At 38.6% G+C, this 23,645-nt stretch overlaps 2 protein-coding genes across 13 annotated transcripts in view; both read right to left on the bottom strand.

Moving 5' to 3' along the window:
• nrcama (neuronal cell adhesion molecule a) overlaps window positions 1-10,487 on the bottom strand; it is a 39,233-nt gene extending 28,746 nt beyond the window's left edge. For all 11 annotated transcript variants that reach the window (XM_077545456.1, XM_077545466.1, XM_077545458.1 and 8 more), the window contains exon 1: window positions 10,292-10,487. The gene's annotated coding sequence lies outside the window, so the exon portion shown is untranslated. The remainder of the gene's footprint in view (window positions 1-10,291) is intronic.
• Window positions 10,488-13,443: 2,956 nt separating this feature from the next.
• On the bottom strand, window positions 13,444-22,327 carry pnpla8 (patatin-like phospholipase domain containing 8). 2 transcript variants are annotated; one of them, XM_077544179.1, is made up of 10 exons: window positions 22,172-22,327; window positions 19,669-20,469; window positions 19,457-19,606; window positions 19,225-19,376; window positions 18,138-18,232; window positions 17,898-18,069; window positions 17,770-17,827; window positions 16,548-16,742; window positions 15,263-15,467; window positions 13,444-14,634 (listed from the first exon to the last, which is right to left on the bottom strand). In XM_077544179.1, exons 2-10 carry the CDS (start codon window positions 20,452-20,454, stop codon window positions 14,360-14,362), a joined length of 2,088 nt encoding a protein of 695 aa, XP_077400305.1. In that variant the 5' UTR covers window positions 20,455-20,469; window positions 22,172-22,327; the 3' UTR covers window positions 13,444-14,359. The 2 variants fall into 2 exon arrangements, with proteins under 2 accessions (XP_077400305.1, XP_077400304.1); XM_077544178.1 differs by lacking the exon at window positions 22,172-22,327 and adding an exon at window positions 21,383-21,464.
• Between the last annotated feature and the right edge of the window lie 1,318 nt (window positions 22,328-23,645).

The following is a 23,645-nucleotide window of genomic DNA, read 5'->3' as shown; positions in this document are numbered from 1 at the left end:
CGGGACGATACGTGCGGCATGTGACGGAATATTTTAGCACTGAGCGTGTGACACGGGGCAGAGGACTTTGTGATAAGAAAACAGATCCTGGGCGTGAAGAGCACGCGTGAGCGCCTTCCCCTTTTGTTCAGCTCCTTGTCTGCCGTATTCTACCCATTGTGTTTCATCGGCGCCGCCGTGGAACCTCGGGGCAGTAGATATAATGAAAACAGCAGAGGGCCCCAGGATTGAACCATGTGGAACACCATATGTTCCGTTATACATGTGAATTATTTTTTTTTTTTTTTTCTGGAGAGCTCAGTATTGTTCATTCGGTAATTTTACCGATTTGACATGTCATCAGAAAAAAAGAAAAAATACATGTGAATTCATATTTGCACATTTTCGTCCGATCACTTTCTGTTTTTGTTCGACTTGAAAAAATTAAAAATGATAAAGAAATCACATGATCTACAAAATGACTTGCAGTCAATGATGGCGTGTCATCACAAATTATACGGACTCAGGTGTGTCTTGACCTCCGCTGAAACCCGTGAGACTGGCTCACCAAACCCCTGGGGTTCGATCCAACCCGGGTTAAGCACCACTGCATTAGTCCAATAACAAGGCTGTGGTAAACATTGAAGTGGCACAATTGAGTCAAGTCTGGCACCTGCAGCCGATCACACGCGCCATCTGTGTGTGTGACGAGATTTTTGGGGAAAAAGCCTCAGGCCAATCGGAGAACATCTGTCTCAGTGTCTCCGCTGTCCCAAATACATGACAAACGACCTAATTAAGGTAATGTGTGTCATACTGCTAAAAAAAAAAAAAACGACTTCCATCTTTGTTAGCTTCAGCAAGTTTGGACGTTAAAAGTTTTCAGTTTCAAGATTTTTATTTAATTTCCAATCATTTTAATAGTGTAATTAATAATATTCATTTTAAAAGTGTAATTTTAATCTTTATTTATTTCCAATAATTTTAATAGTGTAATGAATAATATTCATTTCAAAAGTGTAATTTTAATCTTTATTTATTTCCAATCATTTTAATAGTGTAATTAATCATATTCATTTTAAAAGTGTAATTTTAATCTTTATTTATTTCCAATAATTTTAATAGTGTAATTAATCATATTCATTTTAAAAGTGTAATTTTAATCTTTATTTATTTCCAATAATTTTAATAGTGTAATTAATAATATTCATTTTAAAAGTGTAATTTCAATCTTTATTTATTTCCAATAATTTTAATAGTGTAATTAATAATATTCATTTTAAAAGTGTAATTTTAATCTTTATTTATTTCCAATAATTTTAATAGTGTAATTAATAATATTCATTTTAAAAGTGTAATTTTAATCTTTATTTATTTCCAATAATTTTAATAGTGTAATTAATAATATTCATTTTAAAAGTGTAATTTTAATCTTTATTTATTTCCAATAATTTTAATAGTGTAATTAATAATATTAATTTTAAAAGTGTAATTTTAATCTTTATTTATTTCCATTCATTTTAAAAGTTTAATATTCTAACTGTAATTTAGGCTATGAAAAAAAATACAAAATAGTTCCATTATACACAAAACCCACCAAAGGTATACACGGGAGGTGTTGGTCATCTTTGATGGAGGTCCGCGCTCCACTAAGTGGCGCTTCTCGTATGCATGTGTGCCTTAAAGACACAACCAAAGCTGGGACGGCGGTTACCATGACTCTACAAGTGCCGTTTTAATTTTAACAGTCTGAGAATGTCCTTCAGATGTAACGCACACAGACCGTGCACTCTGCAATAAAAAGGCAGGGAGAGCAGAGTTTAATCAGAGAGATTTACTACCCCTTGGAAGTTTTGTGCCCCCCCCACTCTCGCCCGAAGAGGTTAAAAGGACAAATCTCCCATTTCTGCAGTTCCCACCCTTGACAAGCCTCAGTAGTACCAGGGCACGCCATGGAGTCATCACAAATGTCACAGAGATGGTACGAATTTAAAAAAAACTAAAAAACTGTAAGAAGTAGTTTGTTTTTTTTTATGGCTGATTTGTAGTGATTGTATACGAGGGCTCCCTTGGAGAATGGATCCAATCAGGGAAGGATCAGCGCGGATGTAAAATGCATCCAGGCACTCAAATAAATCCCAAACACTTCTCACATTTAAATTTGGCTTACATGACATTTTAAAGACATTCCGCTCCTAAAGAACAGATGACAACCGCATCTCTCATCGCAAGAGCGCAAATGTCCAGCGGTGCTTCCCAAACTGACATCTCGGAGGCTCGAACCACACGGAGAGGGCCTCATCAAGCAAAGCCGGGGCCCATCAGTGACAAGACATGTCAAAGACACGCTGGTAAAGCGTCCCTTATATCCCTTGGAGACCGTCCTGGCTATGGAAAGACAAAGATGCAAAGGAAGACGAGAGAAAATGAGAGCGTGGGCCACAAAGCGCCAAGGATGAGAATGAGTAAACACTAGATGGGTATGGAGAGGAGGACGCCTGGGAGACGACTAATATTGACCGGCTATAGGCAAAGGCGGGCGGGGGGGTTCAAGGGAAGGAAAACACAACCAACCTAATATTTGTGTTCCACTTTTAGGCTTTAGTGGGAAATTAAAGTTAGCAATACAACGGTTGAAAAAGACGACCTTGTAACATCTGGTTTAAGTCAGTAAGTTATTTGAAGGTTTACAATTACTCTAACGTCTAATAATTCATTTCGGTTAGCCTGTCTTTGGAGTTTCACATCCTGTTAGCGTTAAGCTTGCTGGATAATTACACTCTAAAAGCATTTGGCTCAAAAATAACCCAAATTGGGTCAAATTTTGGGGGTTATCAAATTTAGCCAAAAAGTTGGGTGAAATGAATAACCCACAAAATAACCCAAGATTTGGGTTGCTTTTTGGGTTATTAATGAATTTTACCCAACTTATTGGGTTAAATATGTCAAAAAGTTGGGCCGGTTGATTTTAGACCCAATTCAATTGGGTTATTAGATTAACCCAAAAAGTTTGGCCAAATGAATAACCCACTAAATAACCCAAGATTTGGGTTGCTTTTTGGGTTATTAATGAATTTTACCCAACTTATTGGGTTAAATAGGTCAAAAAGTTGGGCCGGTTCATTTTTGACCCAATTCAATTGGGCTAACCAATTTAACGGAAAAGTTGGGACAAATGAAAACCCCACAAAAATTAAGAAATCAACAAATTGGGTTGCTTAGTGAGTTACTTTATTTGACCCAACGTTTTGGATAAAATAACTCAAAAAGTTGGGTTGGTTCATTTTTTTTTTACCAAATTCATTTGGGTTTTTCTATTAACCCAAGAAGTTGGGTCAAATGAATTACTTGCAAAACAAGCACACAAAAAATAGGTTGCTTTGTGGATTTTTTTAAAAATATTTTTTATGTAATAACTTTATTCAATTTGTTTAATAACTCAAAATGTTGGGTCGGTCCATTTTTGACCAAATTCTGTCAGGTTATTCAATTAACCCCAAAAAAGTTGGGTCAAACGAATAGGCCACAAAACAAGCCAAAAAAATTGGTTGCTTTGTGGATTATTATTTAATTTATTTTAATCTAATAATTTTATTAATCTAATTTGTTCAATAACTCAAAACAGTTGGGTTAGTCCATTATTGACCCAATCATTTTTTGAGTGTAGAGCAGTGGTGTCCAAGCTCGGTCTTCAAAGGCCGGAGTCCTGCAGATTTTGGATGTTTCCCTTCTCCAACACACCTGAAACTCATCAGCATTCTGCATAAATCTGATAACGATCCTGCTAATTGGAAACAGGTGCGTTGGAGCAGGGAAACATTCAAAACCTGCAGGACTCCGGCCCTTCAGGACTAAGCCAACCGGTGTTGAACAAAATTACATAGTTTGGTTGAACATTTAGTGTTTAAATATGTCATGTTTGATTCTCTCGTTTTATGTGTCAGTTTCACAGCTAACCCATAAATATAAATATTTTCATCAATTTCATTTGGTTTAAATCATACAATTTTAAATTCCTTAAAATCAGCATAAACCTATGAATTTCAATCTAATGAAATTGAATCATTAAAAATTTATGAACATCGTTAAAAAAAAAAAAAAAAAACAGTGGTTCGCTGTGGACACAAAGGCTGCAAATGCACAGCACAGCCGCTAACCAGGAGGAGATATTAAATTCTGCAGCAACTGTTGCCGTTACCGAGCAAAACGATCCTAAATAGGTTTGTTTTCTTAATACTTGGACAAAGTCACAGCGGGAAAGGTGACGCCAGATTGCACTTTTAATCCTTGTGAGAAAATACTCCACGCGCAAGTCTGATCGTCGCCACAGCTTGTCTCGCGCACGCAACCGTGAGGGTATAATTTCAACTGGATCCGCTACTTTTAATCAAGAAAATGGATGGCTGCCTCTTCATTTGGAGGTTATATTGCTCTCACGAGAGCTTCTGGAAGGCCATTCGTCTTTGCAAATCTGTGTTGACAGGCTGTATGTAACAAAATGGAAGGTCCAAAAAAAAAAAAAAAAAAAAGCATCACCACGCCAAGGCTTCAAGTTGCCGACCCAAGCAGCTTCAACGGCTCCCCCGTGCGCGCCCGCGTTGCTCTGCTTGCGCAGGCCGCGTGGCCAGCGGCGCCGGGTTCGCGGCACGCCAGGCAGCAGGAAGCCGTCTGGAAAAAGGCCAGGCTGCGGCCATCGCCACACAAAAGGCCCCCAGTCAGCACTTTGCCACTCGGAGAACATGCTGTCTGTGCTAATGAGCGGCGCCCCAAGCGCAGAGACCCGGGTCGGACCCCGGGACAGGCTACGACTCCATCTGTAGAAACAAGCCCTCTATTTCATTCGGTCATTAAAAATGGATGCGACTCTTTGAGTGCTATTAACACCATGGCCTTACGGAGATTTATTTATCAAGTTAGCACACTGCTATGTCATGTAATATTAAAGCTGCCAGCCTCAAAAAGACAATGAAGCCGCATCATGATCGAACAGTCCAAGGGGGGATTCTGGGTAATTTAGATGAAGTATCCCTCTTAAAGTGGATTTGACCCGCGTTAGCCTACAAGGGATCACCCTGTTTAACTCATTCACTGCCATTGACGGCTATTGATGTCAAAAATTCATTTGAACTATTTCTATTAGTTTAAAAAAAATTCCACTTTTCTTAACAAGAGTATGAAAACCTAGAAAAAAATTCTTGTACATTTAGAACGGATATCACATTTATGATTAATCGTGAGTTATCTATTGAAGTCATGCGATTAATTACAATAAAAAAAATTAAACGCCTGTTGAGATTTAAAAAAAAGAAGAAAAGATTATTTTTTAAAAAATAACAAAATATTTAATCGTAATTAACTCATTTACTGCCATAAATTCATTTTTTTTTAAGATTATTAAAAATTATTATCATTATTAAAAATTAAACATTTACATCTGTTCTAAATATATATATATATATATATATATATATATATATATATATATATATATATATATATATATAATAAAAAAATTCTCGGTTTTCATACTCTTGTTAACAAAAGTGGGAAAAAATGTTAAACTAATAGAAATTGTTAAAATGAATTTTTGACGTTTATAGCCGTCAATGGCAGTGAATAATTTAAAAAAAAGAAGGAAAGATTATTAAAAATTCGGGGCGTCAGGCGATTAAAGTTTTTAATCGTAATTAATCACATGATTCACTAGTTAACTCACGATTAATCACAAGTTTTATATCTGTTCTAAATGTGCAATAAAAAAATGATAGGTTTCATACAATTGTTAACAAAAGTGGAAACAATTTTTAAACTAATAGAAATAGTTCAAATTGATTTTTGACGTTTATAGCCGTCAATGGCATTGAATGAGTTAATTGCATGACTTCACGAGTTAAGTCACGATTAATCGCAAATTTTACATCTGTTCTAAATGTACAATAAAAAAAATCTAGGTTTTCATACTCTTGTTAACAAAAGTGGAAAAAATGTTAAACTAATACAAATAGTTGAAATGAATATTTGACGTCTATAACCGTCAATGGCAGTGAATGAGTTAACAAAAGGAGTGAGGTGGGGGGGTAGCTTTTACCTTCACCGATGCCTATCCTCGACTCTAAACACTGGATCTGACTTTTACTGGATTTTTCTTCTCAGGACCAGAATCCGCAAATACGACAAGATTGGGAGTGGACGCCACAAGAGAGGCTCAGCAATGGCATCATTTGCCAATCACTAACCTCGGACAAATATTCGACTGGATTGGTCACTATTTAGTCATGAACTCAAAGTCAGTATCACACCAAAGCATCCCTGGCTGCCAGCCAAGTCATTAAAAAAGGAAATGACGGTCTTGTTAGCCCAAAAAAGAAGTTAAGAAGCAGCTGCCGTCTTCAAATTACAAGAAAAAATGCGAGGGCGACGTCCCATGCGGAGATTACCGCTTTTACTTACGTGATAAACGATTTCTCCAACGTAACCACAAAGTGAGTGGAACTGCTTTGGTTTGATCATCAAAGGCGCTTCTATTTTCAGCCGCACGATCACACAAATGGAAGAAGTCACACGAGACTTTTTTTTTTTTTTTTTTTAGCATCTGTCAAGCAATATGTTGGAAAGCTAAAGATACGTAAAAGCCAACATCCGGACGCATGACTTGAATAGAAACTTGAATGATGGTCGCCATTTGCATCTCGTGTGCTGCTGACATGTAAACTCCAGAGCAAATGACATGCAAATTTCCAACAAGCATCACCAATCTTTTTTTTTTCGTTTTTATATGAAAATTCACCACAAGTCACTTTTTGGCATCCCCCCCACAAAAACTTCAAAATGCAGATTTCCAGATAAACGTTTCCTTCCAGCTTTCTCCTCAGGCAAATTCCTGCATACGAGCGACGGCGTGTTTGCTTTACCAGAGGATTTATGCCTTATACAAAGTCACACCGCGGCCTCTTTGCATACACGCAACATATTTGATGTTTACATAAGCGGGTGACGATCGTCAACGCGCTTTTCTGCGGTGAAGACCGACTTCCTGCTTGAGGCCAAACTCGAAGGAAAGATGAGCTAAATCACGCTCGGTGTTGTCTCTCGATTCGTTTATCGATCATCAGATCTCGTTGGGTTCTCCTCAGAATCCCAAGAAGGTCGTCTCTCCGGTGTCACAAAGAGAAAACATTTTTTTCAAATGAATTTCTCTTCATCCAACGCTTCCCGGCGGCACGCAAATAAAACTCCAAAACCGGTACAGTAACGGCCTATAAATGAAATTAAGCACAATGATTGTCAAGTCTGATTGGCTCGCACTCGTCTCGTGTTCCTGGCGTCTTGATAAGGAGCTCTTTAATGGCGTCTTTGACCTAAATCCTTGCTAATCATTTTCCAAGTGTGACGACGAACATTTTATTTTTAGGCCTACTGGGCAATTCATTAAATCCCAATCGTTGAATATGTTTGATTCCCTTACTGCATTATTCCTTTACACTGATGAAAGCTAGTCTTGTTTTATTTATATACACATATATATATAATTAACTCATTCACTGCCATTGACGGTTATATACGTCAAATCCTCATTTGAACTATTAGTTTAACAGTTTTTCCCACTTTTGTTAACAAGAGTATGAAAACCTAGAATTTTTTTTATTGTTCATTTAGAACAGATAGAAAATTTGTGATTAATCGTGAGTTAACTCGCTAAGTCATGAAATTAATTACGATTAAAAATTTCAATCGCCTGACGCTTCTAATCTTTTCTTTTCTTTTTTAATCGCGTCAGGCGATTACGTTTTTTTATTGTAATGAATCGCATGACTTCAATAGTTTTACAAAAATTTGTGATTAATCGTGAGTTAACTAGTGAAGTCATGCGATTAATTACGATTACAAATTGTAATCGCCTGATGCCCCTAATTTTTTAAAATCTTTTCTTAATTTTTTAAAAAAAAAAGATTATAAATAAATAAATAATTAAAATTAGTACTTTTTTTTTTTTTTTAAGGAAAGATTATTAAAAATTAGGGGCGTCGGGATTTTAAGCGTAATTAATGGCATGACTTCACTAGTTAACTCACGATTAATCATAAATTTTGTATCTGTTCTAAATGTACAATAAAAAACGTTTTCTAGGTTTTCATACTCTTGTTAACAAAAGTGGAAAAAATGTTAAACTAATAGAAATAGTTCAAATGAATTTTTTACGTCAATCGCCGTCAATGGCAGTGAATGAGTTAACAAATCAAAACAAAAAAGGGTGCGGGTTACCTGAGGGCGTTTTGGGTGGGTGTTAATACCCCTCTCTTCCTTCCTGGCTCGAACCCGTCATCATCGCCGCAGGGTGCAAACGCTATTAAACCTGCGTGCTAATTGTATCCATTTGGCCGCTGTGTCCACATTGGACGAGATCATTGGGCATAGGCATGCGAGGCAATGGAGATGAAGGTACACACGTGGCCTAATCAACCACTAGGAGCATGCGTTTCTCGAATAAATGACGACTTCTATTAGTTTAACATTTTTTCCACTTTTGTTAGCAAGAGTATGAAAACCTAGGAAAAAAATGTATTGTACATTTAGAACAGATATCAAATGTATGATTAATCGTGAGTTAACCATTGAAGTCATGCGATTAATTACAATTTGAAAAATGTAATCGCCTGACGCAATTTAAAAAAGAAGAATTATTATTAAAAAAATTAGGAGCGTCGGGCGATTTAAATTTTTAATCGTAATTAATTGCGCGACTTCACGAGTTAACTCACGATTAATCACAAATTTTTTATCTGTTCTAAATGTACAATAAAAAAATTATAGGTTTTCATACTCTTGTTAACAAAAATTGGGAAAAAATGTTAAACTAATAGAAATAGTTAAAATGAATATTTGACGACTATAACAGTCAATGGCAGTGAATGAGATAATTAGCTGGAAACTTTTTTGCCAGTTATTTACTGTAAATTCTACAGTCACTACTTTCCTTCCATTCAAACCGATTCCTGTCACACCCCTATTGACCACAATAAACACATTTGACTTTTTTGAGTTGTTCGTGCTCAAATAACATAAGCAAATCTTTGTCCTTGTAGTTCATTATACTGTATGTGGCCATACACATGCAAACAGTACATGACTAAGTAGCACTATAGAGATTGATTCATACGTTAATAGTGTATGCAAATTAGGGACTGATATTATGGAGTTTGGGACATTTTGAAAATGGCTGAAAGAATTAACTCATTCACTGCCATTGATGACAATAGACGTCAAAAATTCATGTGAAGTTTTTCTATTTTAAAAAATCCATTTCATTAATTTTTTTATGAAAACCAAGATTTTTTTTATTGTACATTTATGACAGATATAAAATAGATTAATTACAATTAAATGCCCCTTATTTTTTTATATATATTTTTTAAACTAGGCCCGTCAGGCTATTAAAATTTTCATTTGTAATTAATCACATGACTTCACGAGTTAACTAACGATGAATCTGTTCTAAATTTACAATATTTTTTTCTCTCTAGGTTTTCATACAAAAAAAAAGTTAAACTAATAGAAATAGTTCAAATTCATTTTTGACGTCGATAGCCGTCAATGGCAGTGAATGAGTTAAGTATAATCCACATATGTACACTAGTGAAAATGTACTCTTTTTTTTTTTTTACTGTGTATTCATCATGATGCAAATAATTTATTAGCAAGCTGACTGACGTGAACGCAACTCATCGCCAGGCCGACTCGATTATACGATGCAATCTTGACCTTACACTTAAACACCAATTTAGTTGGATCAACAACAAAAGGCTTCTATATTGTACCAGAGCATCATCATCTATCTGCCAAGGAGACGAAGGCCCATGTGGCTAATATCCGCGCCGTCTGCGTGTGAAATGACACGTCGAGAAATGGAGCTACAGCTGGCGGCGTCCGTGGCGGATGTGCGGTTCGTGCAGTTTGTGCACCTTGGGCCCGGATGGCCCGGATGCACCGGCCGGCGGCGGCTTGCAACAATGAAGCAAAGCTTGAAAGCGCGGCTGTTGCTACTCCAAGTGTACCACCACCACCACCGCTGCACACTTCCACTACAAAAAAGCATCGCCCTGCAGGGAGAGCCACGCAATGCCTTTCATCCCTAGTGATGCAGGGCTGCTCACGATCATGAATAAATAACACAACAATCTCCCTCCATATTGCAGGACCAACTCATCGTCACGGGGAGCCGAATCAACGTGCACTGCACCATTATTCCCCAGCAAAATGCAACCCTCCATCTCCTCATAAATAAATAAAAAAGAAAAATGACGTTCAAACTCACTGTGCTGCAAATGCGCTGCGGCGTCCTCCCTCCTTGCCGCGGCCCAGATCCGTACGCGCTGCCGGCGGGGATGATGAGGATGAGGATGAAGGTGGTGGTGGCGAGGGAGGCTCGTGTGTCCCGTCCCTCTTTCGGCCACTGCAGCAGCAGACTGTGGCACTCACCTCCACTGATCCTCCGCTCCCCCACCTCCTCGTCCCCCTCCTCCAACTCACCGCGCTGCCAAAACGAGCGGCGAAGATCGTCTATGATGAGAAGAATGCTCCCTCTAGAGGGGAAAACACGGACTTGCTAGAATATACACGTACAATCGCTGGTGCGACCGACAATTAATGTGCGTTATAGATGCTATATGTTGTACTATTCCTATTTTTTAAAAAAAAACGATTTAGTGAACTCTTATAGAGTGAGAAATTCATTTTTACGAGTCTTTGTAAGCATTTGTAAATCTGGCAACAGCGACGTCGCTGAAATGTGCGGCCGAAACTGGTAATGCAGCAATACATGCTGACATTGAGTGGACCCGCATACTCGCGGTTCGGCACCCGCGGATATTATTATTAATATTTGTATTTATTTATCTTTTTTTGGGGGGGGGGTAGCAACTATTATATACCTGCTCATTTATAAATGTATTTATTTTTTATTCATTAAAAAAAAATACACGTTGGAGCCATATTACATATTTTTTCTGTCTCTTTTTGTTAAATGTAAATTTGATGCTGCTTAATGGTGCCAGGTCATGAGGAAAACATGATGACGTCTACTTTACCATGAGGCATGCTCACACCATCTAAGCGTAAACAACGTTTCATCATTTATTTTGAATGCAGCGACACTCATCATCCAGGCTGAGCGTCTAATCGGGCTAACCCTGCAGGAGAGCCTGGAATTTTTTTTGGGGGGGGGGGGGGGGGCTGCAGACAGTGTTGACACTGATGCAAGGCCATTGGGCAAAAATCATTTTGTGTGTTTGCAGGTGTGTGCGCCTGCAAGAAGAGACTGGTAGAAATGTGTTGAGCAACACTACTGTGCACAACGTGCCGACAGTGATGCTTTGTGACGACGCGTCTCCTCTTTCAACACTCCTGGCTTCAATCTACCTCTTACGATTGAGCTCGTCATTTACAAGATGGCAAAGTAAACACTTTCGTTTGACTTTTCCGGCCTCGGGTGATCTGCACGCTGTACTTTAGAACGAGTCTGTGTGTGTTATACTGTATTCGGGTAAGCCAACTTTTGACAATGACCAGACACCTGCTTTTGAATTGTTAGCGTTTACACTCCAGACTTTCATTGTGACAATAGTGTCGAATAAATTCACACTAACTCAAATAACCTTTTTTTTTTTTAAGCTAAATAAGCACACATATTTCACATTGATAAAACTGAGAAGTGGAGCAGTTGCTAGGGAACGCCATGAGACAATTCTGCCCAGCTTCTTTTTTTTTTTTTTTGCACTCAAGCAAAAAAAAAAAAGTGGGAGGAGTCAGACAGCTCTTGCCACTCCACACAACTACGAAGGAGGAATGTGTGGATATGTAACTTTGTCACGCTGCCGTCTACTTGACCATATTAATCTCACCTTCAACTCATTTGTTTAGCACGTCTTCGCCTTAAAAAAAAAAAAAAAATGTTAATTGAAAGATTTAATTTGACATTAAATAACACTCAAAAACAGCTCGTACCTTTCCTCCGTGTCTCTTTGTCATCCGGGTGTGTTGGAACGAGCAGATGAACACATTGAAAGGACAAGACTTTTTCTTCCATTTTTTAGAGTGCAAAGGTGACAAACATTTTCCCCAGGTTAGGACAACTTTGCGTTTTTAATGAGGTTTGACAGTGACGATGATGGGATTTAAGGGTTGTCAAATTGTGCATGGCTGGGCTTACATCACTATGAATATGATTCTAAATAAGTGCTGCTATATACTAGATCATATAACTCAACAAAAATGAATTATGCTGCTCAAAATAAGACACGTTAGTAGAGGTTGTTACAGTGCTCATTTATTTCCCCAATCTCACATTATTACTAAAAGTACCGGTATGTATGGGTCTAAAATGTCAGATGAACTCATTCACTGCCATTGACGGCAATAGACGTCAAAAATTCATTTGAACTATTTCTATTAGTTTAACATTTTTTCCCATTTTTGTTAACAAGAGTAAGAAAACCTAGATTTTTTTTGTTGTTGTACATTTAGAACAGATATCAAATTTGTGATTAATTGTGAGTTAACTAGTGAAGTCATACGATTAAAAAATGGAATCGCCTGACGCCCCTATTTTTTGATAATCTTTTCTTTTTCTAAAAAGAAAAGATTATTAAAAACAAAAAATAAAATTACTTTAAAAAAAAAAGAAGAAAATATTTTTTCGTAATGAAATCGCATGACTTCACTAGTTAACTCACGATTAATCACAAAATTTTATATCCGTTCTAAATGTACAATCATTTTTTTCATACTCTTGTTGACAAAAGTGGAAAAAAAAGTTAAACTAATAGAAATAGTTCAATTTTTTTTTTTAATGAGTTGATGGATTTACATAAGATTAACATTATTAGACATGTTTTTAAAGACGATTCCAGAGATTAAAGTGTAACTTTGCGGTGAGAAATATTGAGAAAGTTATGCATTCTATTTTTGCATTGCTAATTATTTTTAATTAATTCCAACAGTAAATGGGAAAACTTGACACTCAAAACATGCATAAAAAAATTAAGATCCCAAAATGAACACACTGTAATTTATTCATTGCTGCGGAATAAATATATCATCCTTATTAGTGGTGGTAAGGAAATTTACGTGAAATGGACTTTCGGGTCGTGTAGCCCCCAAATAACACAAAATGCGCAATGACAGACTTGGATCTGGTGCGCTTTGATTATTTTCATTGTGAATGCGCACTACGTATGTGCACCCCTGGTGCTAAAATCTTGAAGCAGGTAACTGTAAAAAGACGCTAAAGGTTGTGGTTATCTTTGTGCAGATCGTCACTTTTTTTTACTCGTGACTGCCACCTCTGGCCCAAAGCGTAACTGCAGCATCTGTGTCAGGCTCTCGTTCATGCGAGTACGTGCACGATCTTAAAGCGACAGCCACAGTTGACAAACGAAGACATGACTTGAAATGAGGTAAGAAAAACTGTCAACTCGGAAATCGTTTATATGACCACAAAATATGAAAAAGCCTAAAAGAGCAAGTTTGATTTCAAATTAACAGCACATCAAACATTATTTACATGTGTGGAGGTTAAGAATGAACACTTCCAAAGTGCATGATGTCTCTTTTTCCGGTTTGGTGCTAGAAACAGGCAATCATGATGATGTCTTATTGTGCAATATTGTACGTTAACTCCTTTAACAGTATTTACAGATTTGTAAAAAAAAAAAAAACAACAACAATGATCATACTGGCATTTTTTTTCATAACACATCAATGAGAATTGAGCTCCACACAGCTAATCATTCATAATGTGTAATGTCAATGCATGCTAGTAACTATCATACTTTTAACTCATTCAATGCCATAAATTCATAAAAAAAAAAAAGATTATTAAAAATTAGGGGCAAGAGGCGATTACATTTTTTAATTGTAATTTATCGCATGACTTTACTAGTTAACTCGCGATTAATCACAAATTTTTATATCTGTTCTAAATTAACAGTGAAAAAATTCTAGGTTTTCATACTCTTGTTAACAAAAGTGGGGAAAAAAATTAAATAGAAATAGCTCAAATGAATTTTTACGTTTATAGCCGTCAATGGCAGCGAATGAATTGAAAAATTTTTTTATTAAAAATTCGTCAGGCGATTAAAGTTTTGAATCGTTCTAAATGTACAATTAAAAAAAATCTAGGTTTTCATAATCTTGTTAAAAGTGGGAAAAAAAGGTTAAACTAATAGAATTGGTTAAAAAGAATTTTTGACGTTTATAGCCGTCAATGGCAGTGAATGAGTTAATATTAAAATCCGTCTTTAAGTAACAATTCACATGCCAAATAACTGTACAACTTTGTTACCCGTCAACAAACTCTTGGAGTCGTCTTACCTCACCAGACTCGTTAAAGTTTGGACGTGAAAAGGGGCCGCTCGTACATGTCCGCCTTGAGCTTGGCCCACTCGGCCAGTCTCTGGATGCCGCCCTTCTCCCGAGTCAGCACGCCAGCCGCCTTGCGGAGCTTGGCGTCGTTGCGCTCCAGGTAGCGCTCGCCCTCGCCCATGAGGAAATTCAGCTTGTCCACGCGGTGCTCGTTCAGCGGCACGTCCTCGCTCATGTGAGGGTTGAAGCGGAAGTACGTGTCCGGAGGCAGGAGGGCGTCCAGCATGGAGTGCACTTCTGAACAACGCATGGATGGGGAACGTGCAACTTGATTGAGCTAAGATACGTGGGATTTTATTTTTGGAATGATATTATAATATTTTCAGACTACGATTAGCATGTGTGCACATGTACGCGTAAATTTGGGGGGCAATCAGTCATGGTTTTCGTATATATGTATTAAAGATAGACCGATATGTTTTTTTCAGGGTTGATGCCGATAACCGATATTTGGAGCCGATATTCATTTTTACTAAACGGTAAAATATTGGCATCAAAATATGACAAAATCCAAACTCCAGCTCTTTATTATTATTTTTTTTAATCTCACAAAAAGTTCGGGGGTCTCCCAAAGTTAAATTAAAAACTTAAGCAAATAGCTCCCATTTGTTTTCTACAGTAAATAAAATATCTGAAATATTAACATTTTACTCATCTTAGTTTTAATTCCAAACAAAAACAAAAGGTGCAGAGAGTTCCCAGGGTCAGCAGCATCTCTGAAAATTTTAAGAATTAGTTCCCAGAAGTATTTTTTTTTATCTCTTATCGGCTGCGTGATTCTTCAAAATGGCCGATGCCGATATTGCCAATAATCAGCCCAGCCTATAATCGGCCTATCCCTAATACATATAAATTCCTATTGTACCTTCTGTATCAGTGGCACTGCTGATGACGTTGGTCAGCTTGGCTTTGAGGCTGGTGTAGGTGGTGCCGTGACTGCCGTTTTTTCCCGCCACCTCGTGTCGTCCGGTGCCCAGCGAGAGCACGCACTGCAGCGGCGTGTTCGGCCAGAGGCACTTACATTCATGGATGGCCAACGCCGTGGGGTTGTTGATCAGGAGGCCTCCATCCTGCAAGACCAATATGAAAGAGATGCTGGAGAGTTGTGCTTCTAAAAAGCTGGCCGCAAATCAAGTGCCTCCTCCCTATGGAGGACTAAAAACGGCAAAATAATCAATAAATAAATACATAAATAAATGAAAGTGAAAATAAAAACAGATATAAAAAATATAATTAACTATTTATCTATTTTAAATGTTTTACGTGTCCCAAAGACGTATTTATACGTTTTTAATGTTTTTTTTTGTTTTTTGAATGCTAGAGCATACAGAAGGCTTTGATGCAGTCTCTGAACTGCAGAGAACAGTTGAAGAAATGGTAGTTATTACAAAAACGGCCAGCAGCTGGCAGCAGAGCAAAAGAGATTGACCAGGGCCATGTTGAAAACAAGCTGATTTACCCACAGTTCTAAACAGATCTGTGAATAACGATGAAACGTAGCTATATTCTAATGCTAATAGCTGCAAAACAGAAACAGATAGAAATATACTTTTTTTCCTGATGAAAGAAGAGACTTTCATCTTTCGTTTGGTAGGTTCCATGTTTTTATAGCAATGGAACACAACATTCTGTGGGCCTTGCAAAATCAGTCAAAATCCAGTAAAACTGCCGGCCGGGAGTGAAGGGGGTTGCTTCAGTAAAAATGGCTGGGGTTAAAAAATATATATAAATAAAGTAAAAATAAAACAATACAAAATGAGATTCAAGTAATTACAAAAAGTGGAAATAAATACAAAAATAAATATATAGAGTTAAATATAAATAAAAACGCTCTGCTCTCATTTTTATTTATTTATTGCTGCAGACGCTGTCAGCATGAAATGTTACTATATTGCCCTTTGTGTTGAAAACTGGAGTAGGGGTGCGAGGGCGGTGGGCGGTTGCGGCTGCTTAAATTGTCAATGAAATGCTCCTCGGCTCCATGTGGAATGTGGCGCATAACACACAGTTGAACATTCGCAAATTTTCCAGTGCTGTTAACTTGACGCGCACACAAGCATAAAAAAATGTCAGCGGAGAGAAAATAAAGGCATGACTAATTTTGCCTCAATATGGTGTAGTATTTGTTTGTCTTGAGCTCCTCGTCATACCTGATGGAGATCTTTCCCAAGCACGTATTCCTGGAAGTAGCCTGGCGCTGCAGACGACGCCCTGATGGCTTGCCACATTTTGTATTTGCAGTCTCCGAGGTAGTGCGACCTCACTCCGGGCATCAGCCTGTAGTTCCTGAACACAAAGGCCTTCAGAGGCAGGCCCCTGTTCACCAGTGTGCTTACCGCTGACACCTGGTGGACAAATTGGATACTGAGAGACATTTCTTTTTAGGGGGAAAAAAAAAAAGCATGACAAGAAAATTGGGATTTTGTCGCCATCTCATGGAAGCGCAGTGGTGGCAGTATAGTTTTTTTTTCCCATCTGCATTTGACATGTCCTATTTTGATGGTAGTCCTTGAATGCACCTTGTGCACACAAAAGCTTTCCTCATTTCTCCCGAGGCAGTCTACTATGTTTATCTCATTCACTACCATTGACGGTTATAGACGTCCAAAATTCATTTTAACTATTTCTATTAGTTTAACATTTTTTTCCACTTTTGTTAACAAGTGTATGAAAACCTAGAAAAAAATGTTTATTGTACATTTAGAACAGATATAAAATGTATGATTAATCGTGAGTTAACTATAGAAGTCATGCGATTAATTACAATTTAAAAAATGTAATCGCCTGACGCGATTAAAAAAAAAGAAAAGATTATTAAAGAACTAGGAGCGTCAGACGATTTAAATTTTTTATCGTAATTAACTCATTCACTGCCGTTAACAGCTATCGACATCAGAAATTCATTTTAACCATTTCTATTAGTTTAACATTTTTTCCCACTTTTGTCAAAAGAGTATGAAAATTTAGAACTATTAAAGTCATGCAATTAATTACAATTAAAAATGTTAATCACCTGATGCAATTAGAAAAAAACGAAAAGATTATTAAAAATTCTGGGCGTCAGGCAATTAATTTTTTTTATTGTAATTAATCGCATGACTTCACTAGTTAACTCACAATTAATCACAAATTTTACATCTGTTCTTAATGTACAATTTAAAACAATTCTAGGTTTTCATAATCTTGTTAACAAAAGTGGGGGGGAAATGTTAAACTAATAGAAATAGTTCAAATTAATTTTGGATGTCTATAGCAGTCAATGGCAGTGAATGAGTTATTATTGTGTGCAAATGTCAAAAAGCGAGTTTAATGACTTCATGCTATTTGTCCCATGTGTGTTATTTAGGCATAAGAACATCTCATTTGACTTACTTTGGGACAGTTTGGATCTCTGGCACTTTCTATCATGCGCCCCTCGCCCATGCGTTCCCTAAAGAAAAATATATATATTTAGGGCAAGATGGCTTAGAATTGAAGTCAAATTAATACTAAGAGCTAACTTTAGGATTTTTTCCCAGATTTCACTGTCGTAAAAAGCGTGACTCCAGCCCATCTTGACGGCGCCGACGATGACGTTCTGCTTGAAGACGTCCGAGCCCAACTTCATGTACATCTGCTCGCACTCTTCGAGGGGGATCTGAAAAACCCCCAGCATGAAAGCCAGGATGGCGCCTAAAAGTAAACAGAGAAGCTTGCTGATGCAAGATGATATTTGACACGTCGGGATGATGACGTAATACCCGTGCTGACTCCACAGATGTAGTCGAAGAGCTGGTGGACTCGTTTTCCAGTCAGGTTCTCCAGTTTGAGGAGGGTCTGCAGTGCCAGTAGTCCTCTGTGTACAAAAAGCAACATGTGAACAAATGAGAATGTTTGGGAGGAGGTATTTTTCTATATTATTTGATGCCTTGTGCTAGGGCTGGACGATTATTTGAAAAATAATAATCACGATTATTTTCAAACTTAAGCATAACATTACCCACTTTATCATATTTATTTTATCTTATGTTACTTTCACAAGTCTTGGGACTTAGTGGGCTAACCTGGGACGTCGGGGATTGGATTTTGTGCTATGTCATGTGGAAATGTGTGTTGGTATGAACAAACAAAAGACCTTGGATATATTTGCATCTTTGAATTTTGCGTAAAAGAAAATTCTGTGAATCTTTACATTTAAAAACAGTTACAGAAAAAAGTGAAACAGTAATTACAACAAAAAAAAACTTGGTGTTCCTGCGCGTTTTGGCCACATAGGGGCAGTGTGGTGCCGTGCATCTACAGTGTACATGCTTACAAAGAGAACAGAAGAAAGTTGCGATTGAATTCTATTAAAATAACTTGTTCTTCACAAATTGGGAAGAATTTGTGCCTTTGAGTAGTGCTATTTTACCTGTGGGTATGTGTTTCCACAGCATTTGTGTGGGAATATTTGTTATTTGAAGGACTATTACTCCCGATGAACTTACTGTTAGCATTTGAATCTGATCCTCCATTCACTTGCATTAGCATTAGCGCTAGCCTCGCGGTATGTTAAAAACGAAGCATGTTTTGTATTTTAATACACACTGTATGTAATTCTCCTTATCGTGTTTTTAGTTTTACCGTTAACTCCAACAGGCGTGTCATGAAACAGCTTAAAGGACGATTAGGGGCGGCAGAATCACACGGATTCGCCCTGGGCTAGCTACAAGCTACATGGTGCATTCAGGGTCCTTTCACAACGTAGGGAACTTGTAAATCGTTTTTTCTTCAATCATTCTGTTTTTATGATCGAGAGAAGCCAAAATCCAAATCGCAATAAAATGTCGGTTAATCGTCCAGCCCTACCTTGTGCCCCCTCCATCTATGGCCAGGACCCGGATCCCTCTGCCATTCACCGGCGCCGTGTAGCCGACCAGCGCCAGTGACTCTCTCACAGCAGCCTGCAAGCGGAGGTCTGTGGCCTGCCGTAAACGCAGCAGGCATGGAATAACTTTCTCCTGAAAAAAATAAATAAATAAATAAAAACTGTTGGGAATCAGAAATGACTAAAGACTTTTAGAAATGGATTCCTGCTTACCTTGATGGCCACGCCGCACGTCTCCGGGAACTCCAGCAGGTGACAGCTGAGTTCCTCCACCCGACTGGTGAGGAGCTGGACGTCGTTGACTCTGTGGAGGCCTTTCACGAGGGTTCTGGTCCTGTTGTCAACACTCACCCTGGCCTTTATCTGCAAAGCAATACATGGGCATGATCATTTTTGCACTAAGTCTTAAGAGAACTTGTGATTACCTTCTCCCTTTGAGCTAAAAGTTGCTGCTGCTTGGCATCATCTGCCTTCGGATCTTCGCTCTCCACCTTCTCCACAGAAGCCTCCACGACACTGGTGGTCGGGAGCTTGTCTTTCTCAACGCTTTTGGCCTCCGCTCGGAATTTGGGAACCAGTGGAGCGATGTAGTTCCCCACGAAAGCTTGAACACTTGGACGAGGGTAGGACAGATAGTGGGTGAAGCCTTTTTTGGGGGAGCTGGACAGAACCGGGGCAGATGGAGTCGTGCTTTCTGTTGCGGGGGAGTCAGATGGCGGCGTCGCTTCCGGGTGACTGAGGTCTGGAGACAAAACCGGGATATGGTCTGCACTTTGCTGCTGCTGCATGCTTTCCCCTTCTTCGCCCCGCGCGCTCATGCCAAAGTAACCGTTGATGTGCTGGGCTAAAGTCTTATATGTCTCATCCATGTTAGTTGGGTGGAAGAGCTGCGCTGTGTGCTTTAATGACGAGACGGGTACAGACGTCTCAGAACCAGAGTTGGAACTCTTGGCAGCGACAAATGGCTTTTCAACTTTCTTGTCATCTTCTGCTGCACATTCCTCGCCGTCTGCATCTCCTATGGTGGCTTCGGGAGGCCGCGAGACATCCGGGTTCTTCGATGCGACCTTCTCGGCTTTGAGCAGAATCTTTTCAGCATGAGCGCCGTCCACCGCAGGAGTGCCAGGTTTGAGACGGGAGAACTTGGAGATGAGGTCGGTGCTGCCTACTGCCTTGGTGACGCTGTCTAGTGTGCTCCTGATCCGCGACATGCGTTTGCCAGATCACTGAGAGCAAAAGTGGACAGGACACGGGTTAATAATTCCCATCCCAGCAGAATACAGTCTGAAAGTTGCAACTAAATGAAGTTGTTGTTGCAATAAAAGAGAGGCCAATAGGGGGCTCTGTCACATTTCTAATGATATTGGTAGTCATGGAAACAGAGCAAGCAAATGAACGCGTTGCTTCCTTTGACTACAGACTTAAAACCTCTGACAACATGGATGATCATTGTCCTCCATCTCGACCGAATTTACCCGCGGAGTTGAGTGAACTTGTCAAAATCCTGCGCGAGAGGGACCGCGACCAACCCGAAGACCACATCAAGTGGGTCGCAGCCCAAGACTTTACCGTGGAAGTTGGCAAAGCGCAGATTGGGGAATATATTCGGACATGGGAGCTGAAACCGCCCTGGATTTACAGTCTGGACTGCCTCTGCTCGTCAGACGATGAACGTCGAACCTACTACCACTACAGGGCTCGCTTCAGCAGTCCGTCCTCGCAGAGGCCCATTCAGGGAACGGCTAGCGTCTACTTCGCCGTTCAAGTATCGAAAATTGGACCACAAACTGAACCTGTCAAAGTCCACTTTATTGTGGAGTCTCATAGGTTAGTACACACGCCGGGGAGGACTCGCTTCACCGACAAGTGGCTGGTGGATATTATTGAGAAGAAGGCTGTGCTAAGAGAAGCAATTCAATTTTGACACTACAGGATGTCGTTTTGGGACCAAGTCAAACCACTGCGGAGAGACATTCATGATGACGTCACTCTCTACAGCAATGGGAAACGCACAAATGTCAAAAGACGGCGAAACCGCAGTGGCAAACGCAAACTAAATGTCAACTCGTAAATAAGGCATCGACACTCAGCTTTTTAATTACACACGATTGCTAAACTCACAACAAAGTCTGGAATTACCTGATAAAACAAGAACAAACGAAGAGCGTTCATTCAGTTCTGTGCTGCTAGCATGGTTAGCGCTAAATTGAAAACAGGAAAAAGACAGGAAATTACGTATAAGACGGCACTTCCGTTGTTGTTAAAAAAAATAAAAATAACGATGGAATGATTAAAAAAAAAAAAAAAACGTACGATGGCTACATCATGGATTTAAATCCAGTCCCAAAAAGGAAAATAACGTTAAATCATAAAACACACCCAACATGTATAGTCCGACTAGGACTGTAAATTACATGTTGTTTAACAATTAAAATGGATAGAGATTAGTTACACAACAATATATGTAAATTATGTAAATCTGGTTTAATCTACGTATTGTTCTGATGACATTTCTGTGTAATCTAGCGATCCGCATCGCTAAATTAAATTAAGGAGCCGAAAGATCAGACACGTAACAACAGGTTGATTTACTTAATGATAGCATCAATTAAACTAATTTATAGACCAAAACGTCACGTGCCCGCCCTTTAAAACAAAAACCAAATCATTATGTCATCGACAACGACGAGCATGTGAAAACTTGTAAATGCGTTATCTTTTTACATATTGTAAATGAGTCAGTTAACTAGTTGTCGAATGACTTTTAAAAAAAAAATGCTTTGGGTGGCTGCCAAAGACTTCACAGTGGAAATGGGCAAAGTGCAGATTGCGGAGTTAATCCAGACATGGCATCTGAACCCATGTTGGATTTATAGTCTACACTTTCTCTACTGGACCGAAGAGGAGGACCAGACGTCTTACCATTACCTGGCGAACTTTAGCACACCGTCGCCACAGGTGCCGATCCCCACTGCTGCTGGCGTCTACTTCGTGATGGATGTCTCCAAAATCGGACCGCCAACCGAGCCTATCGACGTCCACTTTGTCGTAGAGTCCAACAGGCTGATGCACAAACCCGGGAGGACTGAGTTCACGGAGAAGTGGCTGTTGGACATTATAGAAAGCAAAATTGCGGCGAGTGAAGCAATGCGCAATTTGTGTTGATGCCCCATTTGTCTTGAGCAATCTAATTAATAGACACAAAAAAAGTTAACCTCACTGGCGAATACCATTGTTGATAAAATCTTTTTACGTTGTAGGCCTATGTGTGCAAGGTGCAAGTGTCTGCATGGTGTACAATTCATCCAATCTGTGTTGAATGAGCTCCAGTATATAGGCTATTTAATTTAAAACAAACTCACCTTTTCCCCCACGAGGGATTGGTACCAGTGTGTTCCAACACTACACAGGTTTGGGAACAGATAAACATAAATAAAACTCGTTATTTGATTTTTGTTTGGTTTTAATAAAAACACCAAAATTGAAGCTTAATCGATTTCCTCATTTGTTGTCTGGAACAAGTAAGCCACTAAGGAAAAGTCTAATAACAATTTGATTCCCCCCATAAAACTAAAAGAGAATATAGCACGACACAACTGCTGTTTTTAACCCTTGACCCTAGCAAAAGGGGTTCACACCTCTAAATGCAATAGCCAAACTTGGCCAGTGAGGGGCATACTAAAACTGCCAAACTTTGTCAAGAGTCAAGACTTCAAAAACAGAACTGACCTATACAGCCAAGGTTGTTACAGCTTTTACAACAAAATTATAACAATGACTTTTTATTTCCAGACAATAATATAAGTGTGTAATACAAAAACACTCGACTGCCTATATATTTTACGCACATTTACATGTACTGCATCCCCACTGTAAACTAAACAAATACTTTATCATTTTAATTTGACTACAAAAGCTAATTTGGTAGCCTAATCACTATTGATTTCTTTTAACCGCATTATAACAAGAATTTATTTAAATTTGCTGACTATGAAGTTCACTTAATAACTACTAGAACCTTTACTTGTGATAAACCAAGTAGTTACAATTCCCTGAATAACCTGGTAGTTTTGCTGGCCCTTAAATTATTAATAGACAATTAATAAAATACGCAATACATTTTGCAATATTTTAACTGTTACATTATTTCTTGCTGTTTGTTTTATGTTCGATCTCAGCATTTATTTTTTATTTATTTTTCTTATAGCTGTAAAAGTGCTCTATAAAGTTGAGTTGACATAATGATCGGCTAAATAAAAACACGTGGTCGATTTTTTTCTTTTGTGTAAATGTAACCTTTGTATATCATTAAAGGATGACCATACTGTTTATTTAGAAAGGCATGAATAACTCCATCCATCCGTTAGCGTCAACCGCAGTAGGAGTAACGGCTCTCATCCAT

Source organism: Vanacampus margaritifer, chromosome 15 (genome assembly GCF_051991255.1).
Source record: "Vanacampus margaritifer isolate UIUO_Vmar chromosome 15, RoL_Vmar_1.0, whole genome shotgun sequence".
NCBI classification, from domain to species: Eukaryota; Metazoa; Chordata; class Actinopteri; order Syngnathiformes; family Syngnathidae; genus Vanacampus; species Vanacampus margaritifer.
This window is presented reverse-complemented; position numbering and strand designations above follow the sequence as displayed.